At 38.1% G+C, this 18,542-nt stretch overlaps 1 protein-coding gene across 2 annotated transcripts in view; it reads right to left on the bottom strand.

Annotated features, from left to right (window-relative positions):
- Positions 1-18,542, bottom strand: part of OCA2 (OCA2 melanosomal transmembrane protein) — a 256,559-nt gene that overhangs the window by 62,401 nt on the left and 175,616 nt on the right. For both annotated transcript variants that reach the window (XM_043894730.1, XM_043894728.1), the window contains exon 19: positions 675-802. In XM_043894730.1, the coding sequence (XP_043750665.1) occupies positions 675-802 (128 nt within the window). The remainder of the gene's footprint in view (positions 1-674; positions 803-18,542) is intronic.

Below are 18,542 nucleotides of genomic sequence, written 5' to 3' on the forward strand. Positions count from 1 at the left end.
AGCTACCAACAGTATTCTTCACAGAACTAGAACAAATAATTTCACAATTTGTATGGAATTACAAAAAACATCAAATAGCCAAAGCAATCTTGAGAAAGAATAATGGAACTGGAGGAATCAACCTGCCTGACTTCAGACTATACCAGTAAATCTTTGCATTTGAGGAGGTACATGTTTGTGAATCAACTCCCAAGATAAAAGTTATTGTGAATAATTTTGTGATAAAAATTATAACTAAAACAATACATGTTATCCAATCTTTTCTTTGATGCAGTCTTTCCCATTATAAGAGATTATTTATTTAAATATTACACAAAAGGAATAGACTATCAAGATATTTCCCTATAAACTTTCTGTAACAAGTCATTTTGCTCTATCCCAATTTAGAGTAAATTCTCCTTTACAGAAAATGAAATTATAGCAAGTTTACAAACCACAAAGATTATTCAAGAAAAAAAAAAACAGCAACCAAATAAACAAGTTTGTTAAATAATAGGTGCCTGAGATAAAAGTTGATTTAACTTAAAATAGTCTAATTTCAACCCCCATAATTTTCCACTTAGTGAATGTATAGAAAGACTTACAAATTTGGGGCTTTCTTCATTTGGTAAATAAAATGTGAAATATAAAAATCGGGCCTTTGAACTATTGCAAGAGTTCAACAAAAGACTTACCTCCATCAGAACAAAGAGTGCTGCAAAGAACAGAAGGGTTGCCCATTCCACTCTGTGTAGAATTATCTCAAAATCATGGATATCAGCTAAAATTAGCAACCAGATGGCACCTAGAATAGCAATCCACCCTGAAAAACAAGTAAACAGACTTATAATTTAATTGTTAAAATGCTAATTCATCTTCAGATTTCTTTTTTAATTGAAGGTAATTGATATTCTGCAAACTGAACACACTTAATATGTATCTTTTGGCTAATATATATACCAAAGAAACCAACACAATAGCCATCAGGATAATGAATATATCCACCATGCCAGCAGTTTACTCATGTCCATATTCTTTTCTCTGTCTCCTTCCTCCTGTCACCCCATCCCACACCCAAGAGACGGTTCATTGCTTTCCTTTCACTGTATAGTTTTTATATCTTCTATAAACACAATCATACAACATGTATTTTATTAACAGACTGCTTCCATTCAATACAATTATTTTAAGATTCTTCAACATTGGTGTGTTCATTCTTCAATTCTTCAGTGTTAGTATTTCATTCTTCTTTTTTGTTAAGTATGGCTATGCCACAGTGCACATGCTCATTCACCTTTGATAGACATTTGCATTGCTTCCAGTGGTTGGCTATTACAAATGCATGTGCTATGAACTTTCATATAAATTATCTGTATGTACATTATTTCAGTTATCTTGGATCAATATCTAGGAGTGGAATTGCTGGATTATATGATAGGCTAATATTATATGAAATATTTGTGTTTTAAGAAACTGTGAAACTGCTTCCCAAAATGGTTGTAACATTTTACAATTCCACCAGTAGTATATAGGAATGCCCATTTCTCCATATTTTCAACACTTAGATTTTTTTTTTTTTTTATTTTCCAGTGGGCATAAAACGGCATCTCATTATGATTTCAAATTGCATCCCTCTAATGACTAATGATGTTAAGCACCTTTTCATGTACTTATTTGCCATTCATATATGCTCTTTCATAAACTTTTTGTTCAAATAGGTTGAGCACGTTTTTTTTTCTAAGCAAATAAAACTCAAAATAAGTAGAAAAAAAAATGTGCTGGACCAGAAATCAATGAAATGAAGGTAGAAAATTGTTAGCAAAAAGCAATAATACCAAAACTTGGTTCTTTGAGAAGATCAAGAAGATTGGTAAAACTGTCAATCTAAATAGGATGAAAAGTGAAAAGGAAAAAGAAAATGCCAATATCAAGAATAAGATCAGCAATATGGCTTTAGATTATACAGACATAAAAAGTGCTAGTTTTCTATAGCTGCCATCACAGAGTACTACAAATGTAGTGGCTTGAAATAGCACCTCTTTATTATATCATGGTTTTCATAGATCAGAAGTATGATGAGCTTAGTTGGTCTCTAATTAGGGCCTCAAAACAAATCAAGGTGTTGGCAGGGCTGCATTTCTTTCTAGAGGCTTCAGGACAAAAACTGTTTCCTTACTTATTTCAATTATAGACATAATTCAGTCCCTGCTTATTTTGACTGCAGATATAATTCAATGCAAACTAAAGTCCCTACTTTCTTACTTGCTATTACCCAGGAGTTGTTCTTAGTTTTAAGAAGCCACCCACATTTCTACCTCGTGACTCCCTTCTTCTGTCTTCAGAGACAACAATGGTGGGTCAAGTCAAGTCACTCTCACAATTCAAATCTCTCCCGCTTCTCCTGCTGCATCTCTCCAATTAACTCTCTTCTCTTCCACTTCCATTTTAAGGGCCAATGTCATTACATTGAGCACACCTGGATAATCTAGGGAAATTTCCCTGTTTTAAGGTTTGTAACCTTAATTTTACCTGCAAAGTCCCTTCTGCCATGTGACATAACATACACAGGTATTAACATCACATATTAGGATGTAGACACCTTTGAGGGCCACATACAGATTAATTGGGAAGAATTAGCATTTTAACAATATTCAGTCTTTAAGAAGTCTATGAACATGGTATATGTCTCTATTTATTAAGGTCTCCTTTAGTTTTTCCTAAGAATGTTTTGTAGAATTTCCAGAACTTATTTGGAAATACAAAGGACCTAGAATAGCCAATACAAACTTGAAAAGGAAGAGCAAAATTAGAGAACATACATTACCTAATCAAAACAGTATAGTGGTACATTAATACAGTCAAACTGATCAATGGAGAGCCCAGAAATACACCCACAAGTTAAAGGTCAGATGATTTGCAAGAAAAGTTCAACAACAGTTCAGTGAAGAAATTGTAATTATTTTCATGAATGGTGCTGAAACAATTGAATATTCACAAGCAAAAAAAATTTTCGGGATGGGGAACACATGTAACTCCATGGCTGACTCATGTCAATGTATGACAAAACCCACTACAATATTGTAAAGTAAATAGCCTCCAACTAATAAAAATAAATGAAAAAAAAATTACTTTGATCCATTTATTGAATCATACACAAAAGTTAGCTATGTGGACAATGAAAAGTGAAAGTGTTAGTCACTCAGTTGTGTCTGACTCTTTGCAACCCCACGGACTATAGCCCACCAGGCTCCTATGTCTGTGGGATTTCCCAGTCAAGAATACTGACATAGGTAGCCATTCCCTTCTCCAAACGATCTTCCTGACCAAGGGATAGAACCTGTGTCTCCTGCATTGCAGGCAAATTCTTTCCTATCTGAGCCAAAGGAAAACCCACATAGAAAATAAGGCTAAAAATAAAAAATAAAAAATCAGTTCAGTTCAGTTCAGTCGTTCAGTCGTATATGACTCTTTGCGACGCCATGAATCGCAGCACGCCAGGCCTCCCTGTCCATCACCAACTTCCGGAGTTTACTCAAACTCATGCCCATCGAGTCAGTGATGCCATCCAGCCATCTCATCCTCTGTCGTCCCTGTCTCCTCCTGCCCTCAATCCCTCCCAGCATCAGGGTCTTTTCCAACGAGTCAACTGTTTGCTTCAGGTGGCCAAAGTATTGGAGTTTCAGCTTCAGTATCAGTCCTCCCAATGAACACCCAGGACTGATCTCCTTCAGGATGGACTGGTTGGATCTCCTTGCAGTCCAAGGGACTCTCAAGAGTCTTCTCCAACACCACAGTTCTAAAGCATCAATTTTTCGGTGCTCAGCTTTCTTCACAGTCCAACTCTCACATCCATACACGACCACTGAAAAAACCATGGCCTTGACCAGACGGACCTTTGCAGGCAAAGTAATGTCTCTACTTTTTAATATGCTATCTAGGTTGGTCATAACTTTCCTTCCAAGGAGTAAGCGTCTTTTAATTTCATGGCTGCAGTCACCATCTGCAGTGATTTTGGAGCCCCAAAAAATAAAGTCTGACACTGTTTTCACTGTTCCCCATCTATTTCCCATGAGGTGATGGGACCAGATGCCATGATCTTAGTTTTCTGAATGTTGAGCTTTAAGCCAACTTTTTCACTCTCCTCTTTCACTTTCATCAAGAGGCTTTTTAGTTCCTCTTCACTTTCTGCCATAAGGGTGCTGTCATCTGCATATCTGAGGTCATTAATATTTCTCCTGGCAATCTTGATTCCAGCTTGTGCTTCTTCCAGCCCAACATTTCTCATGATGTACTCTGCATATAAGTTAAATAAGCAGGGTGACAATACACAGCCTTGACGTACTCCTTTTCCTATTTGGAACCAGTCTGTTGTTCCATGACCAGTTCTAACTGTTGCTGCCTGACCTGCATACAGGTTTCTCAAGAGGCAGGTCAGGTGGTCTGGTATGCCCATCTCTTTCAGAATTTTCCACAGTTTATTGTGATCCACATAGTCGAAGGCTTTGGCATAGTCAATAAAGCAGAAATAGATGTTTTTCTGGAACTCTCTTGCTTTTCCAATGATCCAGTGGATGTTGGCAATTTGATCTCTGGTTCCTTGGCCTTTTCTAAAACCAGCTTGAACATCTGGAAGTTATCGATTCACGTATTGCTGAAGCCTGGCTTGGAGAATTTTGAGCATTACTTTACTAGCATGTGAGATGACTGCAATTGTGTGGTAGTTTGAGCATTCTTTGGCACTGCCTTTCTTAGGGATTGGAATGAAAACTGACCTTTTCCAGTCCTGTGGCCACTGCTCAGTTTTCCAAATTTGCTGGCATATTGAGTGCAGCACTTTCACAGCATCATCTTTCAGGATTTGAAATAGTTCCACTGGAATTCCATCACCTCCACTAGCTTTGTTCATACTGATGCTTTCTAAGGCCCACTTGACTTCACATTCCAGGATGTCTGGCTCTAGGTGAGTGATCACACCACTGTGATTATCTGGGTCATGAAGATCTTTTTTGGACAGTTGTTCTGTGTATTCTTGCCACCTCTTCTTAATATCTTCTGCTTCTGTTAGGTCCATACCATTTCTGTCCTTTATCGAACCCATCTTTGCATGAAATGTTCCCTTGGTATCTCTAATTTTCTTGAAGAGATCTCTAGTCTTTCCCATTCTATTGTTTTCCTCTATTTCTTTGCGTTGATCACTGCAGAAGGCTTTCTTATCTCTCCTGGCTATTCTTTGGAACCCTGCATTCAAATGGGAATATCTTTCCTTTTTTCCTTTGCTTTTTGCTTCTCTTCATTTCACAGCTATTTGTAAGGCCTCCTCAGACAACCATTTTGCCTTTTTGCGTTTCTTTTCCATGGGGATGGTCTTGATCCCTGTCTCCTGTACAATGTCATGAACCTCCATCCATAGTTCATCAGGCTCTCTGTCTATCAGATCTAGTCCCTTAAATCTATTTCCTACTCTCACTGTATAGTCATAAGGGATGTGATTTAGGTCATACCTGAATGGTCTAGTGGTTTTCCCTACTTTCTTGAATTTAAGTCTGAATTTGGCAATAAGGAGTTCATGATCTGAGCCACAGTCAGCTCCCGGTCTTGTTTTTACTGACTGTATAGAGCTTCTCCATCTTTGGCTGTAAAGAATATAATCAATCTGATTTTGGTGTTGACCATCTGGTGATGTCCATGTGTAGAGTCTTCTCTTGTGTTGTTGGAAGAGGGTGTTTGCTATGACCAGTGCGTTCCCTTGGCAAAACTCTATTAGCCTTTGCCCTGCTTCATTCCATACTCCAAGGCCAAATTTGCCTGTTACTCCAGCTGTTTCTTGACTTCCTACTTTTGCATTCCAGTCCCCTGTAATGAAAAGGACATCTTTTTTGGGTGTTAGTTCTAAAAGGTCTTGTAGGTCTTCATAGAACCATTCAACTTCAGCTTCTTCAGTGTTACTGGTTGGGGCATAGGCTTGGATTACTGTGATAGTGAATGGTTTGCCTTGGAAGCGAACAGAGATCATTCTGTCATTTTTGAGATTGCATCCAAGTACTGCATTTCGGACTCTCTTGTTGACCATGATGGCTACTCCATTTCTTCTTAGGGATTCCTGACCACAGTAGTAGATATAATGGTCATCTGAGTTAAATTCACCCATTCCAGTCCATTTTAGTTCGCTGATTCCTAGAATGTCTACATTCACTCTTGCCGTCTCCTGTTTGACCACTTCCAATTTGCCTTGATTCATGGACCTAACATAAAGAAGGCTTAATACAGAAGAATTGATGATTTTGAACTGTGGTGTTGGGGAAGACTGTTGAGAGTCCCTTGGACTCCAAGGAGATCAAACCAGTCAATCCTAAAGGAAATCAGTCCTGAATATTCATTGGAAGGACTGATGCTGAAGCTGAAACTCCAATACCTTGGCCACCTGATGCAAAGAGTCAACTCATTGGAAAAGGCTGTGATGCGAAGAGTCAACTCATTGGAAAAGACCGTGATGCTGGAAAAGATTGAAGACAGGAGGAGAAGGATGCAGCATAGGATGAGTAGGTTGGATGGCATCATTGACTCAATGGACACAAATTTGAGCAAAGTCCAGGAGATAGTGAAGGACAGGGAAGCCTGGCATGCTACAGTCCATGGCGTCACAAAAAGTTGAACATGACTGAGTGATTGAACAACACCACCACTTTAATAGAATGAAAGGGGAAAAATAATCTGATTATCTCAATTGACACAAAAAAGGTATTTGACAAAATCCAGAATCTTTATAATTAAAAATATCCAGAAAAATAAGAATAGAAGGGAAGTTTCTTCATCAGCACAATAAAGGAACTTTACAAAAAACCCACAGCTAACAAACACCATACTCATTAGTGAAATGATGAAAGCTTAAGCTTTAGCTTAAGATCATGCACAAAATAAATATGCCCCCTTTTATCACTTCTATTCAACACTGAACTGGAACTTCAATGCAGAAAAAAAATATCAAGAAAAAGAAATAAAAGGTCTCTTAGTTGGAAAGGAAGAAGTAAAACTAAATACTAACAGATGACATGGTTTTATGCGTAGAAAATCTCCAGAAAAAGAGTCCAGAAAAAAGCAACAATTTGCAGGGTAGGAAATCAATGCACAAGTGTCAGTTGCATTTCTATATATTTGTAATAAGTTATCTGGAAAAAATAAGTAGGCAACTGCATTTTAAGAGCATCTAAAAGAATAGAAAAAAGCAAAAGTGTTAGCCCTCAGTTGTGTCCAATTCTTTACAACCCCATAGACTGTAGCCAACTAGGCGCCCCTGTCTTGTTATTTTCCAGGCACAAATTCTGTAGCGGGGTTGCCATTTTCTTCTCCAGGGGATCTTCCCAATCCAGGGATCACATTCAGCTCTCCTGCATTGCAGGCAGATTCTTTACTGTCTGAGCCATCAGGGAAGCCCAAGAATAGAATACCAGGGAATAAATAAACTGGAAAGGTAAAAGATTTGTACACCGAAAACTAGAAACATTGCTGGAAAAAGAAATTAACAAAGAGAAATCCCATCTTTATGGGTAGAAAACCTTAATATTTCTAAGATGTTAATATGACCCAAAGAGACCTACAGATTAAGCATAATTTCTAACAAAATGCTTTCCTTGCATAAATGGAAAATCCAACTCTCAAAATCATGGGATTTCAAGGGTTCCCAAACAGCCAAAACCATTTGAAAAAGAGCAAAGTCAGAGAACTCATATTTTCTAATTTCAAAAGTTGCTACAAAGCTACAGTAATAAAAAACAGTGGGGTACTGGAATAGAATTTAGAGTCCATAAATAAATCCATATTTCTATGACCAATTGATTTTTGAGAAGGCTGTCACATCCATTCAATGGAAAAAGAGTCATCTCTTCAACAAATGGAGCTAGGACAACTGAATTTCCACATGCAAAAGAATAAAGTTGGACCCCTTCATCACACCATATACAAAATTAACTCCGAACGTATCAGTGAAAGTTAAAGCCATAAAAGTCTTAGAAGAAAACATAAAGGTAAATCTTTCTGACCTTGGATTTAGCAATGGATTCTTAGACATGATAGTAAAACACAAACAACATAGGAAAAAATAAATTGGGCTTCATCAAAATTAAAACTTTTGTGCATCAAACTGTGGTACATATACACCATGGAATATTACTCAGCCATTAAAAAGAATTCATTTGAACCAGTCCTAATGAGATGGATGAAGCTGGAGCCCATTATACGGAGTGAAGTAAGCCAGAAAGATAAAGAACATTACAGCATACTAACACATATATATGGAATTTAGAAAGGTGATAACGATAACCCTATATGCAAAACAGAAAAAGAGACACAGAAATACAGAACAGACTTTTGAACTCTGTGGGAGAAGGTGAGGGTGGGATATTTCAAAAGAACAGCATGTATACTATCTATGGTGAAACAGATCACCAGCCCAGGTGGGATGCATGAGACAAGTGCTCGGGCCTGGTGCACTGGGAAGACCCAGAGGAATCGGGTGGAGAGGGAGGTGGGAGGGGGGATCGGGATTGGGAATACATGTAAATCCATGGCTGATTCATATCAATGTATGACAAACCCACTGGAAAAAAAAATAATAATAAAATTAAAAAAAAAGGAAAAAAAATTTAAAAAAAAAAAAAAAGACATTATCAGAGAGAACAAGATGGTGGAGGAGTAGTTGGGTGTGGAGTGCCGGGAGCCAGCACACGAGATCCCACCCATGACAAGGGCATGAGGAGAAGGCCTGACAAGCAAGGCAGATCAGGACTTCAGGAATTTCGAAAAGCTGCCCCGGCGCTCACCTTAAAGATGATCTCTGTCTTTCTGATGCTTGCTATATTAGACTACTCCCTAATTTCTGTGACACAGGTAGAAGGCCTTCCACGATTTCTCTCCAAATAGAATCAACTTAGAACTTAATCAACATGTCCTCTGGATGGCGGTATCCTATAAGATTATCCAGGATGAAAGGAGTGTTTCAATTTAGACCCCTTTGCTGGCACTCTAGCCTGCTTGGCAAATGCGTACTAATGCACATGACTGCTCACACCTTAATCAGGAACAGCATAAAGAACCTGATCACATAAAGGCCCTAATAGGCACAGAGCCCTTCGGGGGTGAGGAAGCCCTATTAGAGAACACAAAAATATTATTCTAAAAGTGGTTAGAGTTAAAGATTTAGAAAAATAAGAGTTTAGAATTGTTCATTTTAACCAGGAATGCTAAACAGGGGCTGCCTTACCGGAGCTGCAGAGTCTTTGTGTGGTAAATCTTTTAGATAAATTTAACTGATAACTTCTGCAAAAGGACTGACCTTTGTGTTCATTAAAGAATAGATTACAGAAAACAGCTTTGCATTCACCTAGGTCATAAAATGTCAATAGGCCCCAAGGCCAGAAGATAATGTACAAGACCCTCATAAACAAAGAAGCATGCAGAAAACAGCCTGGTTTCGTGAAGAACAAGCTGATGTAATATTAAACTATCTTCCCCTTAGAAAGGTACTAATTTAGGGTATAAAAGCCATGGTAAAAAATAAAGCATTGCCAGACTGCCAGACTCTACTACACCCCCACCCCACCCCCACCCCCCAGTCTGGTCTCTCTCTCTCTCTCTCTCTCGTTTTCTCGACGACGCTGTTCATCCTGAGGGTATCCCCTGGATCCTGCTGAGGCTAGACCCCAGCAGTGGAGTACATCTCTCTCCATGGATACATCAGGAATACACCTTCTGACACAGAAGTGTATGCAGAACACCAGCTGACAGTGGACAGGAGTACCTGACCAGTGGAAAAGAATATATAGAACCACGCAAAACTCGGTAGGATGAAGGAACTGGGGCAGAAAACAGAAGTGTTAGTAGGACTGGACCTGCCCTTGGTGGGTGGGGGAACTGAAGCAGGAGTTCTATCCCCACATCAGGGCAATTGTCTGAGTCAGAGGAAAAACATTTAAGGCTGAGAGGGAAACAGCTATCTGTGGCAGCCTAAATGGAATGAGAATCATACAATACAGTCCTTGCCGCAGCCATACATACCCCAGAAGGGACACCAGTCCCCTGAAAGGTGCAGCGACTGGGAGCTGGAGTTTAGGGATTGTGGAGCAATCCCAGGGTGAGGGCTGCTTTTGACTGCTGAGAGACAGATCAAGGTGATGTGAGGGAAGAGATTGTGGTGGGAAATGCCTGTGGAGGAAAGCCAGGCAGCCATGGAAGCAAGGCAATACTGCTGAGTCATGCGTACCAGGTGAAGCCATCACTACAGCCTCTCTCCCCCACACGCCAGCATTGGCAGTTGACCATTAGAGAGGCTGGCCCACCAAACACCTGATGCACTGAACTACAGAGTAGGACCCCACCCATGGTGCTCCTTTAAGTGACTGGTGGGCTGAACTACAGAGTAGAACCCCACCAAGGGTGCCTCTTTAAGTGCCTGATGCCGCCGATCTACAGAGTAGGACCCAATCCAGTGGGGCCCCTCTGTGTGCCTGACATACCAAACAACAGAGAAGGACCTCAGGCAAGGGAGCCCTCTAAGTGCCTGAACCTGCGGAGCTATGAAGAAAAACTGGCTATAAAAGGCCTTCTGATTGCCAGCTACAAAAGGCTTGAAAAAAGCCTCTGATAGGGCCATAACTCCTGCATTGGAGGCAGTCCATGTCCCTGCACACTTGGCACCGCAGGGTCCCTGCAAGCCAAGCAGCTGTGCCATCTTCATGCTCAACTCTCACTGGGACAGAGCTACCACAGGCAAAAATAGTCTTGCCTCTATGCACACAGGATTGCTCCAGTAGTGCCCGACTCTTTGCAACCCTGTAGACTGTGGCCTGCCAGGCTTCTCTGTCAGGGAAGGGGGTTCTCCAGGCAAGAATACTGGAGCATATTGGCCAATACCAGTTGCCATACCCTTCTAGAGCACTATATTTCCTGCTGCCCAAGCTGCCAACTCCCCTGAGTACCTGGTGCTGCCAGAACCCCTGCGATCCAAGCAGCTGCATCACCTCCACACCTGACCCTCACAGGGGCAAACCAAGTTCTCCAGGGCAGCCTCAAGAGCAAACCCCAGTGGACAAACTACATGTAGAGGTGGAAATAAAACCACAGTTGAAACCCAGGGGCAGTATGACTAAGGAAGAAGACCCAAAACCTTCCCACCAGCTGTACAAGCTGCAGATTAAATCCACACGATCAACTAGGCAGACTGTGTCTATGGAATATATAAAAGGTCACTGAAAGCTCCCACAAAAGAAAATGCACTAGTTCTGATAGCTATGGACGCTTGAAGCAAGGACACAGAGGAGTAGGACCACACTAGAATCTGAGCTGCCCTCATAACAGGTCCAGAGATCTCAGCTGGTGTTCTGCATGCACTTCTGTGTTGGAGGGCATCCTAGGGAGGTGAGGTGGACTGTGACTCCCAGCAAGAGAAAGGACTCTGACACCCATGAATCAAGAGAAACATTTATTATTCTTACGTTTTGACTTGTTCTGTAGATTCTTTTGGATCTTTTTTCTCTGCCCACCCCCCATTGTAGTTGTTGCTTTTATTGGCACTATGCAATCTAATTAAGCTTTTGAGCTTTTTTTATCTTTGTCAGTCACATTTTTTATTGTTGTTATAAACCTCTGCCTCTATGCTAAGCTTTTGCCATTCTGGGGAGTTTTCCTTTTTCTCTTTTTTTAATTTCAATTTCTAATTTTTTAAACCTATTATTATTATCTTCCTATGTTTATTCCTTTGTTTGTTTTTCCTACTGTTTTTTTCTCCTTGTGGTTAATCTTTAATGTATATAAATCTTTTTTATCTACCTCTATTTAACTTTGCATACTTATTCTTTCATTCTTCTTTTTCTTTCTTTTCCTCTCAACATATTTGATAGTTTTATTTTCATTGCTTTATTCCCCAATTGGCACCTTGCTTTCATTTTGTTTTCCAGTTTCTGCTTTAGTTAGTTTTCTTCTGGTAGATATAATTTTTGGTTTCCTTTGCTTGCTGGGTCAAACTATTGAACTTTATTTTTGTTGGACTGTTTTGATTTTTCTTATGGGTGTGTATGTATATGTGTATATTCAGTCATACTTTTTACTGTTGTTATAAGCCTCTGCATCTATATTGGGCTTTTGCACTTCTGTGGCGTTTTCTGGGTTTTTTTTTTTTCTTTTTTCTTTCTTCTTCCATTTTTTTCTTTCCTCCTTTTTATAATTTTAACTTTTAATTTTTTAAAACCTATTGTTTTTTATACATTTATCCCTTTGTTTTCCTTTTTTACTGTTCTTTTCCCCTTGCAGTTAATCCTTCATGTATATAAATCTTCTTCATCTACCTCTATTTAACTTTGCATATCTATTCTTTCTTCCTTTTCTTTCTTTCCTTTCCTCTCAACATATTTGTTAGTTTTGTTTTCATTGCTTTATTCCCCACTTGGCACCTTCCTTCAGTTTTGTTTTCTGCTTTGTGCTTTTTTTTTTTTCATTCATTTTTATTAGTTGGAGGCTAATTACTTTACAATATTGTAGTGGTTTTTGTCATACATTGACATGAATCAGCCATGGATTTACATGTATTCCCCATCCCAATCCCCTCTCCCACCTCCCTCTCCACCCGATTCCTCTGAGTCTTCCCAGTGCACCAGGCCTGAGCACTTGTCTCATGCATCCAGCCTGGGCTGGGGATCTGTTTCACCCTAGATAATATACATGTTTCAATGCTGTTCTCTCAAAACATCCCACCCTCGCCTTCTCCCACAGAGTCCAAAAGTCTGTTTTACTTAGTTTTGTTCTTAACAAGAAAATGCAATTTTTGATTTCCTTTCTTCACCAGGTCAATCTACTGTACTTTATTTTTGTTGGACTGTTTTGACTTTACTCATGGGTGTATATGTATATGTGTATATTCCATTATTTTAATTATTATTTGCCTGATTTTGTAACTGCCACTTGTCTGGGGTTCATCTTTGCTTTCTCATTTTTGGATATTTGTTTTAATCTCACTTAATGCCATAACAAACCACTTGAATCTTCATTCCTGACCAGAGATCAATCCCTGAGCCTTTGGAGTGGGAATACTGACTCCAAGACACTGGACAACCATAAAACTAACCCTAGGGAGTAGCAAATAGTGAGAACTCACACAAAGGAAACCACCTGAATAAAAGATAACCCGGTATCACCCAACCACCAGTAGCACCCTGTGCAGGACACCTCATCTAAACAACAAACAAAACAAAAATACAAACCCAATCATCAGCAGAGAGGAGGACCACCTCACTCAGCCTTGCTCATCAGAGGGAAAACAAACAAATAAACAAACAAAAACTCGCACAAATCTCACCCTATAGGAACCTTACAGAAACCACTGGACCAACCATGGGGGGGGGCGGGCAGAAACCAAAAGGAAGAAAGAATTCAGCCATGAGGCCTGGGAAAAGGAGCTCTCAAACACAAGAAGTTTAAAAAAATAATAATAATCAAAAGGCAGAGAAATACTAAACAAGTGAAGAAACAAACTAGAAACACAGAAGCCCAAATAAATGAAGAGGAAATAGGCAAACTACCTGAAAAGGAATTCAGAATAATGATAGTAAATATGACAAAAAACATTGAAAACAAAATGGTGAAAATGCAAGAATCAATTAACAAAGACCTAGAAGAATTAAAGAATAAACATACAGAGACAAACAACACAATCATTAGGATTAAAAATACTCTAGAAGGAATCAATAGCATAATATCTAAAGCAAAAGAACTAATCAGTGAGCTGGAAGATAAAATGGTGGAAATAACTTCTAAAGATCAGAATAAAGTAGAGAATGAAAAGAACTGAGGATAGTCTCAGAGACCTCAAGGACAATATCAAATGCACCAACATTCAAATTATATGGGGTCCCCAAAGAAAAAGAGAAAAAGAAAGGGTATGAAAAATTTTTGAAGAGATTATAGTTGAAAAATTCCCCAACATGAAAAGGGAAATAGACAATCAAGTCTAAGAGGCATAAAGAGTTCCTTACAGGGTAAACCCAAGGAGAAACATGCCAAGACACATACTAATCAAACTAACAAAGACTAAACACAAAGAAAGAATATTAAAAGCAGCAAGGGAGAAGCAACAAGTACCCTACAAGGGAAACCCCATACACTTAACAGCTGATCTTTCAGCAGAAACTCTGCAGGCCAGAAGGGAATGGCATGATATATTTAAAGTACTGAAAGGGAAAAATCTACATCCAAGATTACTGTATCCAGCAAGGATCTCATCCAAAATTGTTGGAGGAAATAAAAAGCTTTTCATATAAGCAAAAGTTAAGAGAATTCAGTACCACCAAACCAGCTTTACAACAAATGTGAAAGGGACTCATATAGTTGAGAAATACAAGAGAATAAAAAGATCTACAAAATCAACCCCAAACAATTAAGAAAATGGCAATAGGAACATATATATCAATGATTACTTTAAATGTAAATGGAATAAATGCTCCAACCAAAAGACACAGACTGGATGAATGGATACAAAAACAAGATGCATATATATGCTGTCTACAAGAAACCCTCTTCAGACCTAAAGACACATATAGACTGAATGTGAGAGGCTGGAAAAATATATTCCACACAAATGGGAAGCAAAAGAAAGCTGGAGTAGCAATCCTCATATCAGACAAAACAGACCTTAAAATAAAGAATATTACAAGAGATAAGAAAGGACACTACATAATGATCAAGGGATCAATCCAAGAGGAAGACATGACAATTGTAAATATCTATGCCCCTGACATAGGTGCACCTCAGTACATAAGACAAACACTAACAGACATAAAAGGAAAAATTGACAGTAACACAATAATAATAGGAGATTTTAACACCCCACTCACACCAATGGACAGAGCATCAAAACAGAAAATTAATAAGGAAACACAAGTCTTAAATGATATGTTAGATAAGATGGATCTCATTGATATCTTCAGGACATTCCATCCAAATACAGAAGAATGCACCTTCTTCTCAAGTGCACATGGAACATTCTCCAGGATAGACCATATGTTGGGTCACAAATCAAACCTCATAAATTTAAGAAAATTGAGATCATATCAGTCATCTTCTCTGACCACAACACTATGAGATTAGATGTCAATTACAAGGAAAAAAAACTGTAAGAAACACAAATACATGGAGATTAAACAACATGTTTCTAAATAACCGACAGGTTACTGAAGAAATCAAAAGGGAAATAAAAAAATTTCTACAAACAAATGACAATGAAAACACGACAACTCAAAACCTATGTGATGCAGCAAAAGCAGTTCTAAGAGGAAAGTTTATAGCAATACAACCCTACCTCAAGAAACAAGAAAAACATCAAATAGACAACTTAACTTACACCTAAAACAACTGGAAAAAGAACAACAACAAAAAAAAAAAAACCCCAAAATTAGTAGAAGGAAAGAAATCATAAAGATCTGAGCAGAAATAAATGAAAACAAAGTGAAAGAAACAATAGTAAAGATTAATAAAACTAAAAGCTGGTTCTTTGAGAAGATAAACAAAACTGAGAAACCTTTAGCCAGAATCATCAAGAAAAAAAGAGAGAAGAATCAAATCAACATTAGAAATGAAAAAGGAGAGGTTACGACAGACAATGCAGAAATACAAAGGATTATAAGAGACTGTTATGAAAAACTATATGCCAACAAAATGGATAATCAGGAAGAAATGGACAGACTCTTAGAAAAGTTCAATCTTCCAAGACTGAACCAGGAAGAAATAGAAATTATGAACAACCTAATTACAAGCTTTGAAATTTAAGCTGTGATCAAAAATCTTGCAAAAAACAAAAGCCCAGGACCAGATGGCTTCACAGAAGAATTCTATCAAACATTTAAAGAAATCTTTCTAAGACTCTTTCAAAAAATTTCAGAGGACGGAACACTTCCAAACTCATTCTATAAAGGCCACCATCACCCTGATACCAACACCAGACAAAGACAACACAAAAAAAGAAAACTACAGGCCAATATCACTGATGAACATAAATGCAAAAATCCTCAACAAAATTTTACCAAACAGAACTCAGCAACACATCAAAAAAGCTCATATCCCATGATCAATTGCGTTTATTCCAGGAATGCAAGGATTCTTCAATATACACAAATCAATCAATGTGATACACCATATTAACAGATCGAAAGATAAAAACCATATGATAATCTCACCAGATGTAGAAAAAGCCTTTGACAAATTTCAGCACCCATTTATGATTAAAACTCTTCAAAATATGGGCATAGAAGGAACCTACCTCAACATAGTAAAGACCAAATATGATAGGCCTACGGAAAATGTTATTCTCAATGGTAAAAAACTGAAAGCATTCCCCCTAAGATCAGGAACAAGACAAGGGTGTCCACTTTCATCACTATTATTCAGCATAGTTCTGGAAGTCCTAGTCACAGCGATCAGAGAAGAAAAAGAAATAAAAGGAATCCAGATCAGAAAGGAAGTAAAGGTCTCACTGTTTGCAGATGAAATGATATTGTACATAGAAAATCCTAAAGCTAGTATCAGAAAATTACTAGAGCTAATCAGTGAATTTAGCAAAGTTGCAGGATACAAAATCAATACATAGAAATCACTTGCATTTCTATATACTAACAATGAAAAATCAGAAAGAGAATTTAAGGAATAAATCCCACTCACCATTGCAACAAAAAGAATTAAATATCTAGGAATAAACTTACCTAAGGAAACAAAATAATTCTACACAGAAATTATAAGACACTGATGAAAGAAATCAAGTCGACATAAACAGATGAAGAGATATTCCATGTTCCCGAGTAGAAGAATCGATATTGTGAAACTGACTATGCTACCAAATGCAATCTACAAATTCAATGCAATCCCTATCAAATTACCAATGGCATTTTTCACAGAACTAGAACAAAAAATTTCACAATTCATATGTAAACACAAAAGATCCTGAATAGCCAAAGCAATCTTGAGAAAGAAGAATGGAGCTGGAGGAATCAACCTTCAGATTATACTACAAAGCTACAGTCATCTAGAAAGTATGGTACTGGCACAAAAACAGAAATATAGACCAATGGAACAAGACAGAGAACCCATAAATAAACCCATACACATATAGGTACCTTATTTTTGACAAAGGAGGAAAGAATATACAATGGGGCTAAGACAGCCTCTTCAATAAATGGTGCTGGGAAAACTGGACAGCTACATGTAAAAGAATGAAATTAGAACACTTCCTAACACCATACACAAAGATAAACTCAAAATACATTAAAGACCTAAATGTAAGACCAGAAACTATAAAACTCTTAGAGGAAAACATAGGAAGAACAACCAATGATATAAATCAAAGCAAGATCCTCTATGACTCACCTCCTAGAGTAATGGAAATAAAAACAAAAGTAAACAAGTGGGACCTGATTAAACTTTAAAAAAAGCTTTTGCACAGCAAAGGAAACTACAAGCAAGGTGAAAAGACAATCCTCAGAATGGGAGAGACTAACAGTAAATGAAATAACTGACAAAGGATTAATTTCCAAAATATATAAGGAGCTCACATGACTCAATACTAGAAAAACAAACAACACAGTCAAAAAGTGGGAAAAAGACCTAAACAGACATTTCTCCAAAGAAGACATGCAGATGGATAACAAAAACATGAAAAGATGCTCAACTTCACTCATTATTAGAGAAATGCAAATCAAAAGCACAATGAGATATCACCTCACACCAATTAGAATGGCCCTCATCAAAGAGTCTACAAACAGTAAGACTGGAGAGGTCGTGGAGAAGAGTGAACACTCTTGCACTCTTCATGGGAATGTAAATTGATACAGCCACTAAGGACAACTGCATGGTGATTCCTTTAAAAACTAGTAATAGAACAACCATATGACTCAGCAATCCCACTCCTAGGCATACACACTGAGGAAACCGAAATTGAAAAAGACACATGTATCCCACTGTTCACTGCACCACTATTAACAATAGCTAGAACATGGAAGCAACCTAGATGTCCATCAACAGATGACGGATAAAGAAGTTGTGGTATATATACACAATGGAATATTACTCAGCCATTAAAAGGAACCTAGAACCTATTATACAGAGTGAAGTGAGTCAGAAAGAGAAAAATAAATATCATATTCTAACACACATATACAGAATCTAGAAAAATGGTACTGAAGAATTTATTTACAGGGCAGCAATGGAGAAACAGACATAGAGAATAGACTTATGGACATGGGGAGAGGGGAGGAGAGGGTGAGATGTATGGAAAGAGTAACATGGAAACTTACATTACCATATGTAATTATATAGCCAATGGGAATGTGCTGTATGGCTCAGGAAACTCAAACAGGGCTCTGTATCAACCTGGAGGGGTGGGATGGGGAGGGAGATGGGAGGGAGGTTCAAAAGGGAGGGGATATATGTATACCTATGGCTGATTCATGTTGAGCTGTGACAGAAAACAGCAAAATTCTGTAAAGCAATTATCCTTCAATTAAAAAAGAAAAAGAAAAAAAAAGACGTTATCA

Source organism: Cervus elaphus, chromosome 33 (genome assembly GCF_910594005.1).
Source record: "Cervus elaphus chromosome 33, mCerEla1.1, whole genome shotgun sequence".
Lineage (NCBI taxonomy): Eukaryota > Metazoa > Chordata > Mammalia > Artiodactyla > Cervidae > Cervus > Cervus elaphus.